The sequence below is a fragment of the Orycteropus afer genome, unplaced genomic scaffold (genome assembly GCF_000298275.1).
Source record: "Orycteropus afer afer isolate SDZICR_OR568_19922 unplaced genomic scaffold, OryAfe1.0 scaffold00014, whole genome shotgun sequence".
Classification (NCBI taxonomy): Eukaryota; Metazoa; Chordata; class Mammalia; order Tubulidentata; family Orycteropodidae; genus Orycteropus; species Orycteropus afer.
In genome coordinates this window covers 17,561,897-17,579,690 of record NW_006921601.1, presented here as the reverse complement: position 1 = coordinate 17,579,690, position 17,794 = coordinate 17,561,897, and the positions used below count along the sequence as shown (strand labels likewise).

Sequence of the window (17,794 nt, the reverse complement as noted above, 5' to 3'; positions counted from 1 at the left end):
AGAGAGAAATTTATCTTAGGGAAATGGTTCACACACTTATAGAAGCTGGCAAGTCTCAAGTTCTTGGATCAAATGTCAAGCTAGAGGCTTTTCCCAACTCATGCATCTGCAGGGGCTCATGAACTCAAGGTTTGCAGGCAGGATACCAGACTCCAATGAATGACGAATCCAAGATCACCAGGCCAAATGGTCGATTGTTCACTCACAGACAGTTGTAGGCAGCACAACAGGATCCAGATCCGCAGAAGAGTGTCTCATTTTTCCAGGATGTCCAAAAATGTATTGGAAGCAGGCCACACCCCTATGGAAACTCCCTTTCAACTGAATGGCTGTTCAAAACATATACATCTGATCTCATCATGGGAATAACCCACATTACAGCTGCTTAAGCCACTCAGAATTGTGATCCAGCCAAGCTGACACAAAACTCCAAGTATCACAGACCACCTCTTGTCAACTTGGCAGTTGTACTCATCTTCTTGACCACATATAATCTCTAAATAAGGACAATTATAAAGTCATATTTGCACCTAACATGATACACTAACATAGGAACAACTGAAACATATTAACCCTGTTTACATTTCATAGTTCATAACAGAAGGAAACAAAAATATTTGATGCACAAATACAATGAAGACATATAACAATCACAGTCCTTGTTTCTGCAACTGATCACATGGTCATAGCTGATATTCAGAACTACTTTCTTCCACCACCCCTTCCGTATTTCCCTTGCCCTCAGCAAACAGCTCAGCTGGTCATGGTTCTTTGCTTGGTGGGGTAACCCAAACTTTCATTCCTGAAGGGTCTGAGCCATTAGTAGTCATCAGAATTGGGTTGCTATAGTTTTCCATTGACTTTAATCACAGGCCATGGTAGTACTAAGAGACATCCTCAAGAATCTCCTGTATTCCAGACATAATCTTCTTCATCTCCATTATGTAATGTCAATCCAATTTCCCCTTGGTAATTAGGATCTATCACACCAGACAGTACAGTAATACCCTTCTTTGTTGATCCAGAGGCATGAGGAAGCCAAACTGGCTGGGTGGCATTCTTAACTTCTAGTTCAATGCAATCAGTATTGTGTCTCCAGCTGGGATTATTCCTCCTTTTGAGACTTAAGACCTCCAGACCCGCAGAGCATAAGGTAGCAGGGACAGGAAGCAAAAATTTTTTTAGTGGGTCACTAGGGGTAATAGTGAGTGGTACCACTTCCATTTCCACCCCTTGGTTCCTGGACCTGTGAATCCTGGGTATTGGAGAAACAGCATTGTATAATGGGTGCTGGTTAGAGCATATACAGCCTCCTGGAGAACACTGCCCCAACCCTTCAAGGTTTTGCCACTTAGCTGGCACTGTAATTGTGTTTGTAGTAAGCCACTCTATTGTTCTGTCATGCCAGCTGCTTCAGGATGATGGGGAACATAGTAATACCAGTGAATTCCATGAGCATAGGCCCACTGCCACACTTCATTTGCTGTGAAGTGAGTCCCTTGATCCAAAGCAATGCTGTGTGGGATACCATGATGGTGGATAAGGCATTCTGTATGTCCACGGATGGTAGTTTTGGCAGAAGCATTATGTGCAGGGAAGGCAAATCCATATCCAGAATAAGTATCTATTCCAATATGAACAGAACGCTGTCCTTTCCATGATGGAAGTGGTCCAGTGTAATCAACTTGCCACCAGGTTGCTGGCTGATAACCCCAAGGAATGGTTCCATATTGTGGACTTAGTGTTGGTCTCTGCTGCTGGCAGATTGGGCACTCAGCAGTGGCGGTAGCCAAATCAGCCTTTAAGTGCAAGTCCATGTTGCTGAGCCCATGCATAATCTCCATCCCTGCCACCATGGCCTCTTTGTTCATGAGCCCATTGGGCAATGACAGGAGTAGCTCTGGAAAAAGAATGACTGGTTTTCTCTGAACGTGTCATCCTATCCATCTGATTGTTAAAGTCCTCCTCTGCTGAGGTCACCTTTTGGTGGGCATTCACATGAGACACAAATATCTTTACTCCTTTGGCCCATTCAGAGAGATCTATCCACATACCTCACCTCTTCCCCATACATCCTTGTCACCAATTTTCCAATCATGCTCCTTCCAAGTCCCAGACCATCTGGCCAAGCCATTAGCCACAGCCCATAACTCTGTATACAATCATACATCTGGCCATTTCTTGTTCATGAAAAGTGAACAGCCAGATGCATGGCTCAAATTTCTGCCAATTGAGAGGATTTCCTTTCACCACTGTCCTTAAGGGAAGTCCCAGAAAGGGGCTACAGTGCCGCTGCTGTCCACTTTCAAATATATCATACAGAACCATCTGTAAACCAGGCACAAGTTTTTCTCAGTCAACTGATCATCTGATCATAAGGAACTCCCCATGAGGCCATAGGTGCAGACTAGGAGAGGGAAGATAATGTGACTGGAGTGGAGACTAGAGTCATTTGGGCCACTTCGTCATGCAACTTAATTGTGCCTTCAGGTCCTGCTCAAGCCCGATCTCTGATATACCACTTCCATTTAATGATGGAGTGCTGATTTGCACATCCAACTTTATGACTCTGTAGGTCAGACAACATCCAGTTCATGATGGGCAGCTCAGGCTGCATGGTCACTTGGTGGCCCATGGTTAGGTGTTCAGTCTCTACTAAAGCCCAGTAGCAAGCCAAAAGCTGTTTCTCAAAAGGAAAGTAGTTATCTACAGAGGATGGAAGGCCTTTGCTCCAAAATCCCAACAGTCTGCATTGTAATTCACCAGTAGGAACCTGCCAAAGACTCTAAACAGCATCTCTATGTGCTACAGCCACTTCAAGCACCATTCGATCTGCCAGACCATATGGCCAAAGTGGCTGGGAAGCTTGCACGTCCATGTAAACCTGTTGGAGAACCTTCTGTTGTTCTGGGACCTACTCATAACTAGCAGCTTTCCAAGTCACTTATAAATAGGCTGAAGCAACACACCTAAATGAGGGATATGTTGCCTCCAAAATCCAAAGAGGCTCACCAGATGTTGTGCCTCCTTTTTAGTTGTGGAGGAAGACAGATACAATAACTTATCCTTCACTTTAGTAGGAATATGTTGACATGCCCCACACCACTGGACTCCTAGAAATTTCACTGAGGTGGAAGGTGCCTGAATTTTTGTCAGGTTAATTTCCCATCCTTTAGCATGCAGATGTCTCACCAATATGTCTACAGTCATCGATACTTCTTCCTTACTAGGTCCAATCAGTATGATGTCAATATAATGGACCAGTGTGATGTCTTGTGGAAGGGAAAGGTGATCATGATCCCTACAGACTAAATTATAACATAATTCTGGGGAGTTGATATACCACTGAGGAAGCACCATGAAAGTGTATTGTTGGCCTTCCCAGCTGAAGGCAAACTACTTCCAATGGTCCTTTGAAATTGGTATTGAGAAAAAGGCATTGACCAGATCAACAGCTGCATACCAAGTACCAGGAGATGTACTAATTTGCTCAAGCAACAAAACCACATCAGGAACAGCAGCTGCAGCTGGAATCACCACCTGGTTAAGTTTATGATAATCTACTGTCTTTCTCCAAGATCCATCTGTTTTTTGCACAGGCCAAATAGGCTAATTAAGTGGGGATGTGGTAGGAATAACCACCCCCACATCCTTCAAGTCTTTGATGGTGGCAGTAATCTCTGCAACCCCTCCAGGTATGTGGTATTGCTTTGATTTACTATTTTTCTAGGCAGAGTCTGTTCTAATGGCTTCCACTTGGCTTTTCCTACCACAACAGCCCTTACTTCACATATCAGAAACCCAATGTGGGAATTCTAACAATTGCTCAGTGTATCTATTCCAATTATGCATTCTGGAACTGGGGAAATAACTATAGGATGGGTTCAGGGACCCACTGGACCCACTGTATGTCTCATCTGAACTACGACTCCATCAATAAGTTGACCTCCATATGCCCCACTCTGACTGGTGGGCCACAGTGACACTTTGGGTCTCCCAGAATTAGTGTCATTCAGAGCCAGTGTCCAGTAATCCCCCAAAATTCTGATTATTTCCTTTTCCCTAGTGAACAGTCACTTCTGTAAAAGACCTCAGAACCCTTTGGGGAAGGCTGGGAGAAAGATTGACATTATAAATTTTTGGCAAGGTACTGGGATCCTTCCTCAAGTGGACCTGGCCTCCCCTTCATTCAAGGGGTTGTGGGTCTGTAAACTGACTCAAGTCTGAGAAATGATTGAGAGGCTGTGATTCTGTATTCTGGGATTTGGTCTAGACTGCTATTCATGTGACCTAGAATTCTTCTCTCTGTACAGATCAAGTAAATATATATGAAATTCCATGTATTTCACTCCTAGGAACACCACGCCTAAGTAGCCAATGTCATAATTCCACCCGAATCAGAGTATTATGATTACTGTTTTGACTCTGCTATCTATTATGGTAACCATGCCTACCTTGTCTTTGTCAATTAACTGCTGCCACTTGGCCCTTGCTACCACAGGGTCCAATCAGCCCCATCGTAGTTAAGTGTCTTAGTTCAATTAGGGCAGTTCCCACTGTCAAATTCAGCTTACATAAAATAACAATCACAGCAATCTTCAAGGATGCTTGGGCTACCTTCACAAATTGGTTCCTCACCATAGTAGTGAAAGGCGTGTCCTCTGAGCTCTCTATTTCTGGTTCTAGGGGTCTAATCTGATAATCCATTCTAACAGGCCAATTTCCCTAAGCCTCTGGATACCTTCTTCTACATTATACCAAGGCAGGTCTGGTACTTCAACTTGACTTAAGGTAGGCCACTGCATAATCCATGCTTCAGTAAGCCAACCAAATAAACTGTTAGAGATCCTTTCCCTACCTCTTGAGCTGAAACATTAAATGAAGAATCCATACTTAGTGAGCCTAAATCAATAAACTCACACTTTTCCAATGTTACATTCCTTGCACCATTATCCCACACCCTCAGTAGCCATTCCCATACATATTCTCCAGGTTTCTGTCTGTACATGTTAGCAAAATCAAGTAAGTCTTTTTGGGTGTAGTGTACCACTTCCTCAGTCACACTTTGAATTTCACTTTTTGGGGCTTGTTTGGACTTAAGTTTAGTTGTAGGTCTAGCAGCAAGAATGGGCGGTTGGACCAATTCCTGATTACATTCAGCAATGTCTTCTATCTCATCTACCTCAGGCAGTGACCCAGCAGGAACAGCTGGGTTAATCCCATCAAATGGAGGTGGAAGGGATGATGGTTTTATAGTAATCCCTTTAAGATGTGAGAGATTCAAAAGAATTTACAGGCTCCATATCCTCATCTTCCTGACTGTCTCCCCATACGTCCATTCCAGGTTTCAGGATCCCATTTTTTTCCCCAATCAATGCCCTAACTTTAACTTCAGACACCAATCTGGATTGGAAATTCAACTTGCATTGTAATTCAGCTGCCCTTACAGTAATACTCTGGGTTTGGTTTTCAGCAATATCAGCTCTATTACTAGAAGAAATAAGGCTTTCTTTCAGGGCGCAACTGGAAACATTGAGGTCTTTTATGCAGCACTTGAGCTGTGACTCAGCAGCCCTGAACTCATCTTGCCTTTTCACCACTTTGTGTAGCCTAAGTAGGACCAACCAACCAGTGTCCTTATACTCCTCATGCTGACAAAATTACAGAAAAGTATCAAATATGCGATCACCCAGAGCCTCACTTCTCAAAAATACTTTATGTGTTGGTGGTGCTATTGTGTGTATTAATGTTGTCACTTCATGCCATGGATTAGCAGGGCCCTCTTTACTAATGGAGGCAGTCACCAGTGCCTTTATGGTTAATCAAATTGGAGAACCAAAACAGAATCATTCAAAACCAATTTAGGAAGCCCATCCTTACGATTTTGTCTCTCTAAAACCATTCTCAGTACCAAATGTGTTAGGCTGGGTTCTCTAGAGAAGCAAAACCAGTAAAGCTTATATATAGAGAGAGGGAGAGCGAGAAATTTATTTTAGGAAAATGACTCACACACTTATAGAAGCTAGCAAGTCCCAAGTTCTTGGATCAAATGCCAAGTTGGAGGCTTTCTCCAACTCACACAGCTGCAGGGACTGACGAGCTCAAGATTGGCAGGTAGTATACTGACTGTTGACTCAGGAATGATGAATCACCAGGCCAAATGGTGAACTCTTCGCTCACAGACAATTGTAGGGAGCACAACAGGATCTAAATTCACAGAAGAGTGTCTCATTTTCCCAGGATGTCCATAAATATATTGGAAGCAGGCCACACCCCTAGGGAAACTCCCTTTCCACAGACTGGATGTTAGATGTATTATGTACATCCAGTCTCATCACAGGAATAACCCACATCACAACTGCTTAAACCACTCAGAATTGTGGTCCAGCCAAGTTGACACACAACTCCAACTATCACAAGCACCTTTATCTAATCTCTTTCTATAAGACAGATGAAAGTGAATCTGAAGTGGAGGTGAGATTCTCCAGAGCACGCACATAATTTGCGAGAACTCTGAACTATCTTGACAACCATGCTCTCATGCCAGCCAAAACCAAGACCTATGCATCCTTTGTTTATGGATCATGTTCAGAAACAAAAATACACATCCTGAAGACCTGTTCTTTCCCAGAAGCATAACATTAAAATAAAAAGACTTCAAAAAAGTACACAACAACCCAAAAGCCTGATTAACACCTTTTTTTTTGGGGGGGGGAGGTGGATAAAAGAATTTAAATCAAAATTTTTTAAATTGATGATGATAAATGGGTCAATTCATCAAGAAGATCTAACAATTCTATGTGCATCTACCATCAGGGCCCCAAAATATATGAAGCAGATACTGACAGAATTGAAGGGAGTAATCATTCTACAGTAATAGTTGGAGACTTCAGTGCATTACTTTGAAGAATAGGCAGAACATCTAGAAAGGAGATTAATAAGGAAACAGGACTTGAACAACAGTATAAAGTAGCTAGACCTAATAAACATATTTAGAGCAAACAACAGAATAATACACATTCTTCTCAAGTGCACATGATCATTATTCTCCAGGACAGACCATACACTCAGTTGTAAAACTTTTTAAAGACTGAAATCATACAAAGTATCTTCTCAGGCCACAATAGAATGAAACTAGAAATTAGTAACACAAGGAAAACTAGAAAATACACAAATAAGTGGAAATTAAGCAACATAACCAGTGGGTCATGATCAGAAAACATGTAGAGAAAAAGGAAAATGAAAGTACACATAATAAACTGTACAGGATAATATGAAGACAATAACTCAAGCAATATATATGGGGGGGGAAGAATTTCAGTAAAGGTAATTTCGTAGGCAAATATAGGGGCTATTTTTATACTATTTCTGGTTATTTTAATTATTATATCCAGTAATATAGGAGCTCTGGTGGCATAGTGGATAAGGCATTTGACTGCTAACTAGAAGGCCATCAGTTCAAACCCACCAGCCGCTCCACAGAAGGGAGACAGGGCAATCTACTTCCATAAAGATTTACAGCCTCAGAAACCTAGTGGGGTTCACTATGAGTTGGAAATAACTCAATGACAGTGAGTTTGGTTTGGTATATGCTTTATAATAACAAATGCAGCAGATGGAAATAGAGCAGTAAATGCCTACCTTAACAAAGAATAAAGATCTCAATTCTGCACCTAACACTACAATTTGAAGAACCAGAAGAAGAGCAAATTACGCCCAAAACAACAAGATGGAAGGAAATAACAAAGATCAGAGCATAAACAAATGAAATGGAGAAAATACAAAATCAGGAAAACCAGAAGTTGGTTCTGAAAAAATAGATAAAATCAACAAAACTTTAGCTAGACAAACAAAAAGAAAAGATGCAAATAACTAAAATAAGAAATGAAGATGGGGACATTATAACTGAGCCTACAGAAATAAAAAGGAGCATAAGAAATACTATGAACAGCAGCTGTACCCCAAAAAAATTAGATAGCTTAGATGAAATGGAGAAATTCTGACAAACACATAAACCTCCTAAATCGACACAAGAAAAAATAGAAAATCTCACCAGACCCATGACAACTAAGATATTGAATCAGTAGTCAAAAACCTATCAATAAAAAGTGCCATGGACCAGATGGCTTCACTGTGGAATTCTATCAAAGGAAAACTGACACCAATCCTTCCTAAGGTCTTCCAAAAAACAGAAGAGGGAATACTTCCTAACTCATTGTATAAAGCCAACATTACCCTGATATCAAAGTCAGACAAAGACACCACACGAAAACTACAGAACAATATCCATTAGGAAGTGGTGTTGTTAGGTGCTGTCAAGTCGGTTTTGACTCGTAGCAACCCTATCTACAACAGAACAAAACACCACCAGTCCTGCACCATCCTCAATAGTTGCTGTGCTTGAGTCCATCATTGCAGCCACAATCCAATTCATTGAGGGTTTTCCTCTTTTTTGCTGACCCTCTACTTTACCAAGCATGATATACTTCTCCAGGAACTTGTCCCTCTTGCTTACATAACCAAAGTATGAGACATGGAATCTGCCATTCTCACTTCTAATGAGCATTCCAGTTGTACTTTTTCCAAGACAGATTTGTTCATTCTTCTGGTAGTCCATGTTGTTGTTGTTATGTGCTGTCAAGTTGTACCCGACTTATAGAGACCCTTCATTGGGTTTCCAAGACAGTTTCACTATGGAAGTTGATCGCCCAACTTTCCTTCTGAGGAGTCGCTGGTAGGTTTGAACCGCCAGCCTTCTGGTCAGCAGTCAAGTGCCTTCAACACTACACTACCAGAGCTCCCATAGTATATTCAATATTCTTCACCAACACCACAATTCAAGTGAATCAACTCTTCTACAGTCTTCCTTATTCATTGTCCAGCTCTCATATGCATATGAGGCTAGAAAAGACAATGGCTTGGGTCAGGCACACCTTATTCTTCAAAGTGACACCTTTTCATTTTAACACTTTAAAGAGGTCTTTCACAGTAGATTTGCCCTGTGCAGTATGTTCTATGATTTCTTGACTGCTGCTTCCACAAGTGTTGATTATGGATCCAAGTGAAATGAAATCCCTGACAACTTCATTCTTTTCTCCATTTATTATGATGTTGTTTACTGGTCCAGTTAAGGATTTTTGTTTCCTTTATGTTGATGTGTAATCCATACCGAAGTCTTTGATCTTCATCTGTAAATGCTTCAAGTCTTCTTCACTTTCCCCAAGCAATGTTGTGCTCTCTGCATATCACAGGTTGTTAATGAGTCTTTGGCTACATCACGCAACTCTAACAGAAATACCACAGGTGGATGGCTTTAACAAATAGGAGTTTATTCTCTTACAGTGTAGGAGGCTAGAAGTCTGAGTTCAAAGCATCAGCTCTAGGGCCTAGGTGAAAAGCCCTCAACCTTGGGCTTCAGCTCTGCCTCTTGCAGCGGGCCCACTTGAGCTAGAGGTGTCTCTTCACTCAGGTAGCTGCTGACTGCTGAGGCTGACAAACCCAAGGTCAACAAATAAAATGGCACAGCCCCATTATTACCAAATAACACATCAGGCCCGTAGTTCAAGTCCAGAGACAGTCCCAAGATTGGCAAGAAACACAGCAGGCTGCTAAATGAGGACGCAGCTACACAAAGGGTCCAAGCATGCCAAAAAGCACAGAGCCTTTTCTCAATGCTTCTTTTTATATACTGGAAGCATACCACATCCCTAAGACAGCTACTCAGCTGCTCCACCAGATTCCACCATGGAATTGATTACCAGTCCCATCATGCGGAATACTACATCCAGCTGCTCAGCCACTCAAAACCAGGTCCAGCCAAGTTGACACATAACCTAAACTACCAGTCTTCCTCCAATCCTGATGCCCTGTTCTTCACATAGTCCAGCTTCACAGATTATTTGCTCAGTGTACAGATTGAAAAGTATGGTGAAAGGATACAATGATCCTGATACACACTTATCCTAATTTTAAACCATGCAATATCCCCTTATTCTGTTCAAATGTCTGCCTCTTAGTCCATGTAAGGGTTCTTCATAAGTGCAATTAAATGTTCTAGAATTCCCATTCTTGACAATGTTATCCATAATATGTTATGATCCACACAGTTGAATGTCACTGCATAAAACACAGGTAAATATCTTTCTGGTATTCTTTGCTTTCAGCCAAGATCCATCTGACATCAGCAATGATAGCCCTTGTTCCACATCCTTTTCTGAATCTGGCATGAATTTCTTCTGGCAGTTCCCTGTTGATATAGTGTTACAACTGTTATTGAATTATTTTCAGCAAAATTTTACTTCTGTGTGATCTTAATGATATTATTTGATAATTCCCACATTCTGTTGGATCATCTCTCTTTGGAATGGGCACCAATACTGATCTCTTGCTGTTGATTGGCCAGACAGGTTAGCTAGCTGTCTTCCAAATTTCTTGGCATAAACGAGTGAGCACCCCCAATGCTTCATCCATTTGTGGAAACATCTCAATTCCACAAATTCCTAGGGCTTTGTTTTTTTGAAATTCCTTCAATGAAGTTTGGACTTCTTCCTTCAGTACCATTGGTTCTTGATCATATGCTACCTCCTGAAATGGTTGATCATTGACCAATTATTTTTGGTATAGTGATTCTGTGTATTCCTTCCATCTTCCTTTGATGCTTCCTGCATCATTCAATATTTTGCTCATAGAATCCTTCAATATAACTCAAGGCTTCAATTTTTTCTTCAATTCTTTCAACTTGAGAAATGCTGAGCATGCTTTTCCTTTTTGGTTTTCTAACTCCAGGTTCTTGTACATTTCATTTTTTTCTTCTCAAGCTGCCCTTTGAAATCTGCTCACATCTTTATTTAATCATTTCTTCCATTCACTTTAGCTATTGTCTGCATTCAAAAGTAAGTTTCAGAGTCTCTTTCTTATGTGCAATTTTGGTCTTGTCTTCCTTTCCTGTCTTTTTACTTTCTTCATGTACAATGTTCTTGATGTTATCCCACAACTTGTCTGATCTTCAGCCATTTATATCAATGCACCAGATCGATTCTTCATATAGTCTTTAAATTCAGGTGGGATATACTCAAGGTCATATGTTTGCTCTTGTGGACTTGTTTTAATTTTCTTTAGCTTCAAGTTAAATTTGCATATGAGGAATTGATGGTCTGTTTCATACTTGGCCCCTGGCCTTGTACTGACTCGATATTGAGCTTCTCCATCATCTCTTTCCACAGATGATCCACTATGAATATAGATGCAGAAATCCTCAACAAAATACTAGTGAATTGAATCCAACACATATTTTAAAAAATGAAAAAATATGAGTGAGATTCCAGGAATGCAAGGATGGTTCAACATTATAAAATAAATCTATGTAATATACCACATTAGTAAAGGAAAAGAACCACATGATCATCTCAATGCACAACAGGCATATGACAAAAATCAAACATGCTTTCATGATAAAAACACTCAGCAAACCAGGAATAGAAGGGAAATTCATCAATATGACAAAGAGCATTTATGAAAAGCCCAGATAATCAATAAAAACCCATCATAATCAATAGAGAAAGACTGAAGCCTTTCCCTTTAAGATTAGGAACAAGATAAGGATGCCTACTTTCAACCCCTAAAAAAACCAAACTCATTTCCATCAAGTTGATTCCAACTCATAGTGACCCCTTTTGGGTTTCTGAGATAATCTTTATAGAAGTAAAGACTTACTTTTACCCAGTCTTCCTTCCATGGAGTGGCTGGTGAGTTTGAACCACCAACCTTCTGAATAGCAGTCAAATGCCTCAGGCTCTATGCCACCAGAGTGCCTTACTTCACCACTATCATGCAATATTGTACTGGAAGTACTAGCCAGAGCAGTGAGGGAAGTAAAAGATATAAAAGGCATCCCAAATCAGGATAGAAGTAAAAGGATTCCTATTTGCAGATGACATTATCTACAAAACCCCACAGAATGCACAAGAAAGCTACTAGAGCTAATAAATGAATTCAGAAAAGCTGTGGGGTACAAAGTAACACACACAAACAAAACAGTTGGATTTCTATTCACCCGCAATAAACAATATGAAAAGGATTTTAAGAAAACAATTACAATAGCATCTGAAAGAATAAAATACCTAGAAATAAATTTAACTAGGGAGGTGAAAGACTTTTATGTTGAAAACTGTAAAACATTTCTGAAATTTAAAAAAAAATCTAAATTAATGGAAAAACATGCTGTTTATTCTGTTTTTATGGATTGGAAGTCTTAATGTTGTTAAGATGTCAGTACTATACAAAGTGATCTTTAGATTCATTGTAATCCCTATCAAAACACCAACACCTTCTTTGCAGAAATTAAAATGCCAATCCTCAAACTTACATCAAATTGCAAGAGACTTGGAATAGCCAAAGCAATCTTGAAAATTAAGAACAAAGTAGGAGGATTAATAGTTCCTTTCTTAGTTATGTAATGCTACTATAACAAATACCACAGTTGGATAGCTTTAACAAACAAATTTATTCTCTTACTGTTTAGGAGGCTAGAAGTCCAAATTCAGGGTACCAACTCTAGGGAAAGGCTTTCTCTCTCTGTCAGCTCTGGGGGAATGTTCCAATTAAAAAAGTGATAAAGTACTTGAGTACACATTTCACCAAAGATTAATAAACACAAAAAAAGATGCTCAACGTCATTAGTCATTATGGAAATGCAAATCAAAACCTAAATATGTTACCACTTCAAACCCGCTAAAATGGCTATTATAAGAAAAATGGAAAATAACTACTAACAAGGATATGGAGAAATTAGAACCTTCATCCACTGCTAAGATTTTGAAATAATGCAGTCATTGTAGAAAATAGTTTAACATAGTTAAACACAGAACTACCATTTAACCCAGCAATTCACCTCCTAGTATAAAAGACTTGAAAGCAGAGACTCAAAGTCTCAGTGTTCATTGTAACACTACACACAGTAGCCAAAAAGTGGAAACAACCTAAATGAACAGATGAATAAACAAAACGTGATATATAAATACAATGGAGTATCTATCATTCAGTCATAAAGAGAAAGGATATAGGCTATAAAATGGATGAACCTTGAAAATACGTTGAATGAAATAAGTTAAACAAAAGAACAAATATTGTATGATTCCACTTATTTGAAATATCCAGAATAGGCAGATGCAGAGACCAAAGAATATCAGCGGCTGTAAGGGTCAGGTGGTAGGAGGAAATGGGGAGGGAGGCACTGCTTAAGAGGCACTGAATTTCTTTCTATTAATGGTGATGAAAAGAAAAATTAACATGAGCAGTGGAATGGTTGCACAACATGGGTAATATGTTGTTGTTGTTATGTGCCGTGGAGTCAGATCCGACTCATAGCGACCCCTCCTTGGGTTTCCAAGGCAGTATCACTACGGCAGTAGATTGCCCAACCTTCCTTCCGCGGAGTGGCTGGTGGGTTTCAACCGTCAGCCTTCTGGTTAGCAGTCAAGTAAGTGCCTTAGGCACCACGCTACCACAGCTCCTTGGGTAATATGGGGAATGTAATTTAGTCACCGAATTATACCATAAAAAAAAGGTGAAATGTTACATTTTGCTATATATATTTCAACACAATTTTAAAAAGCACTCCAGCAAGGTAAATGAAATTGGTTAAGATGAATCCAACCAGGTGCTCAAGGGAGAAATCTGGAAGTCACTTTTGATTCCTCCTTTCCTGGATCAGCAGTCTGTTGTAGGTTTTATCTCCAAAGTATATCTTGAATTTGTTCACCTTGTGCCTGGACCAGTGAAAATGCTAGTACAACACTGAAGAGCAGACAGTAAACAACACAGCTACTTTCACTTCTGTTTACACAGTAATCTGTAAGACAGATACTCCAGATATAACAGCCTTTAGAATGTAAATTTTAAAATCATATGATTAAGCAGATTATTCTCACATACAAAGGAGTGTTTAAAGAAATCTTCATTATAGTAAATACTTACCACAATTGTGTGAAAAACATGTTACATTAATAAAACATAAAGAGAATATAGAGTTATGTTTGTAGTTTAGGATTTAATACTCATTCTTTTTTTCCTACATTACTAAACCTACCTATCCTCCCACCCCAAGAAACTCTTCATTGAACAGTCAAAATAAAGCTGACCTGGATTGGAAACAATAATCAGTTTGCATCGGGGACTGTACTTGGTAATATTAGAAATCATTAATTTAAAGACAGACACATTTCGCTGGACCAAATTAAGGCGTGTTTCTCCCTTTTCCTGCCGTGCACCTGCTGTGATAATCACTAAATTGGAGTTTGCAGTGACATGGTAATCTGGGGAAAGATTTAAATAGAAAATAGATTAGGAAAGAAAACATCTGACATTTAAATCCATATTTCCTATTCATCTCAATCACCAAGCTATATATTTGTAAAAGAACAGTCTCTCTTAGATCTACTATGCCCATAGCACTCTTTTAACTTCAGGAAATTACTACTAAGTTTTTTTCATACATTTAGAAAATCCTCCTAAAAACTTTTGTACTTTTTAGAGTAAGAGGTTAAATGTGAATTAGCATGGAAAATGGGAATATTTACTTAGAGATAGATGGGGTATGAAAAGAACACGAAACAGGTATATGCTGGTTCATTCATAGTTGAGCTGAGAATTAAATAATATATGTAAAGTGCTTAGCTCAGTGTTTAGCACCTAATGCTAAATCAATTGATGTCCACTATTGTGATAACTACTATTGTGATAACTACTATTGTGATAACTACTATAACTGCTGCTCAAGGAGCTGAGAGTCTGGTGCTGTAGAAAGCCTTATGAACAAAGTAAAATCTACTATGACAATGCTTTAAACAGAAACCCAAACATACTACGACAGCATGAAGTATGGAGCAACCAGTTGTAACTATAAGAACTGAGGAGGTCTTCATAAAAGGAAATAAGATGTGATCATCTTAGATCTTTGTTCATATTGTATTAGAATATTTATAGTATTTAACTATGATATTAACCTTTGCTAGAAACAATATTTGGCATTTTCACAAAAGGGCTGCCATGTTGAAGATCCATGGTCTCACCCTGCAGTTTGCCTTCATCGGTATCCACAAGGGCAAGTTCATCACTCAAGCCCTAAAAGACATCAGTCAAAAGGGTAAGAGAGAGTGCATTATGATTAACTAGAGAATGGAAGAAAATTCTTATATTGATAATCTTTGCCTTGTGAATGATTAGACTTAGAAAATATATAATAGGGCTATTCAATATTTCACCATGATATAAAAGTCCAAACTAGAAGAGATAAAAGTGACAAAAAGGAGTTTCAGCTCATCATTAGGAAAACTGAAAAATGTTTAATAAGTAAAACAGTCTCTGAAGGTACTGCACACACCTTCAATTTAAACTGATGTTGCATGGTGATAAAGCAGGGATGCTATAGAAGGAATCCCTCACCAGACAATGAGCTCCTTGAAGATAAACTCACTGCCGTTGAGTCGGATTCGACTCATACCAACCCCTCCTTGGGTTTCCGAGGCGGTATCACTACAGAAGTAGATTGCCCAACTTTCCTTCTGAGGAGTGGCTAGTGGGTTTGAACCGTCAGTGTTCCAGTTAGCAGCCAAATGCCTTAGGCACTACTCTACCAGAGCTCCCCCTTGAAGACAGAAAGTTAAATTCATCTTCACCCACCTGGTGCTTAACACTCTTCCAGCATAGAGAGGCTCAACAGAATTTTTTGAATAGATTAATGGATTAAAATATAAGGCCCTTCTTAACTCTAAAAAAATTTATAGTTCAATAATCAGACACTGTTACCTGCAAAAACTATTTCATCAGTACTGTATATTTTTAAGCTCTACTTTGACACATATGAGGTCAGTATGAGTTGGAATTGACTCAACGGCAACTGTTTTGGTTTTATTTATAGTGGATGTTGGGCAAAGAAGGAGGTCTGGTAGCACAGTGATTAAGGCATCTGACTGCTAACCAGAAGGTTGGTGGTTCAAACCCACCAGCCACTCCACAGAAGCAAGACTGGTCAGTCTACTTCCAAAAGATTTACTGCCTCAGAAACCCAGTGGCGGTCGCTATGAGTCAGAATCGACTTGATAGCAGTGGGTTTAGATTTTTTGGGGGGGTTGGGTAAAGGGTAGATGGAAACTGGATGAGTGTGTGACTTTTCCATGTATATCTTTTTCCCTTACCCATATTGTTTAAGCTTGTGAATATATTACCTTTTCAAAAAACCTTAATAATTGCATGCTCTTTTGTCTTTGTTATATAAAATTTCCCAGAAGAAAAAAAATGGCTTTCTGTTAGTACATTAGAAGTATTAGTTGGAGAATTTAATTTTATCTCCAACTAACACTGTTGGATCTTTTCCCTTATTCTAATCAATGGAAATCCAAAACAAAGCACTTTAAATTAAAAACTAGATTATTAAAAAAAATAAGGGTGATAGCTTAATGAGATGATAATTCTTTATAATAATCTGAATAAAATAAAATAATCTGAATTATTCACAGAAATTGGAGAGTAGTATGGAACAAAATAATATAATATTGATAAAATTATTTTTGAAAGAAGGTTTTAAAAATGTATTCTAAGCTCAGAAGCAATAGGCACACCTAGCACCCAGTTGTTGGTTTCCAATACCATTTTCCAATAAAAGAAATCAAGGCTCCTTGGGAAAAAGGCTGATTCTAGGACTGAGGCAGGAAATATCTAAGATGAGTCTGAACCCTTTTGTTGTGCCAGAAACTAAGGAAGTGCTCAAAACAAACCAACCAACCCAATGTTGAAGGGGGTATGCCAAAGGGGTACAGGAGCCAAGTGAAAGAGCTCCCAATGGCCAAAGCAAGAACAATTTGAGCAAAAAAATAAATTTAAAAGTTGTATCAGGCGCTGTGGGTAAAGTATTGGGGTGCTAACCAAGAGGTTGGTGGTTCAAACCCATCAGCCACTCCACAGAAGAAAGATGAGGCAGTCTGCTTCTGTAAAGATTTACAGCCTTGGAAACCCTATAGGGCAATTCTACTCTGACCTATAGGGTTACTATAAGTCAGAATTGATGGCAGTGGGTTTGGTTTTTGAGGATTTGTCATAACCCAGAATATAGAATAAATATCTATGAGTTCCTATTGATATAAATAATTGAATAAATTAATAAATGGGAAAGAAAGACAAATCTCCCATTCAGAAGAATTCCAAATGATTTATGTAGGTACTCCAATTTCAAGGAGGGGGAACATAATTCCCCACTCCTTAAGTGTGGGCTGCACGTAAGGGCTTCCTTCCAAAGAGTACTATGTGGAAAGGTGGAAAAAATAGTAACTTTACAATGGAAACCTGACAAACACTATCTCATCGAGGTGATCAAAGTTGACAACAACAGTCATAAATCATGATGATACAATTTGATGAAAATGGCACTCTACCTCTGTGGTCTTCCTCCCTAAAACCTATAACCTCAGTCTAACTATGAAGAACAAAAGAAAAAATTAATTGAAGAGCATTCTAAAAAATACTTGATCAGTACTCCTAAAAACTATCAAGGTCTTCGAAAACAAGGAAGGTCTTTGAATGCTATGCTTTTTTAAAAAAAAAAAAAAATTTATTTTTACTGTGATTTGGGTGAAAATTTACAGAGCAAATACATTTTCCATACAGCAGATCACATACACTTTGTCTCATGACATTGACCACAATTTAGCACAATGCAACATCTCCTCTCCCACTTCCTCCCGATAGGTACTGCTTCCCTGTGACCATCCCTCCATGCACTCCTACCCCCTGAGCTGTCTCC

The 17,794-nt window shown here is 39.2% G+C and overlaps 1 protein-coding gene across 1 annotated transcript in view; it reads right to left on the bottom strand.

Annotated features, from left to right (window-relative positions):
• The window catches only part of LOC103210946 (L-lactate dehydrogenase A-like 6B), a 58,773-nt gene that overhangs the window by 27,072 nt on the left and 13,907 nt on the right, over positions 1 to 17,794 (bottom strand). Inside the window, exons 2-3 of the mRNA XM_007956861.2 lie at positions 15,003 to 15,120; positions 14,139 to 14,312 (exon numbers count right to left, since the gene is read on the bottom strand). Of these exons, the coding sequence (XP_007955052.2) occupies positions 14,139 to 14,312; positions 15,003 to 15,120 (292 nt within the window). The remainder of the gene's footprint in view (positions 1 to 14,138; positions 14,313 to 15,002; positions 15,121 to 17,794) is intronic.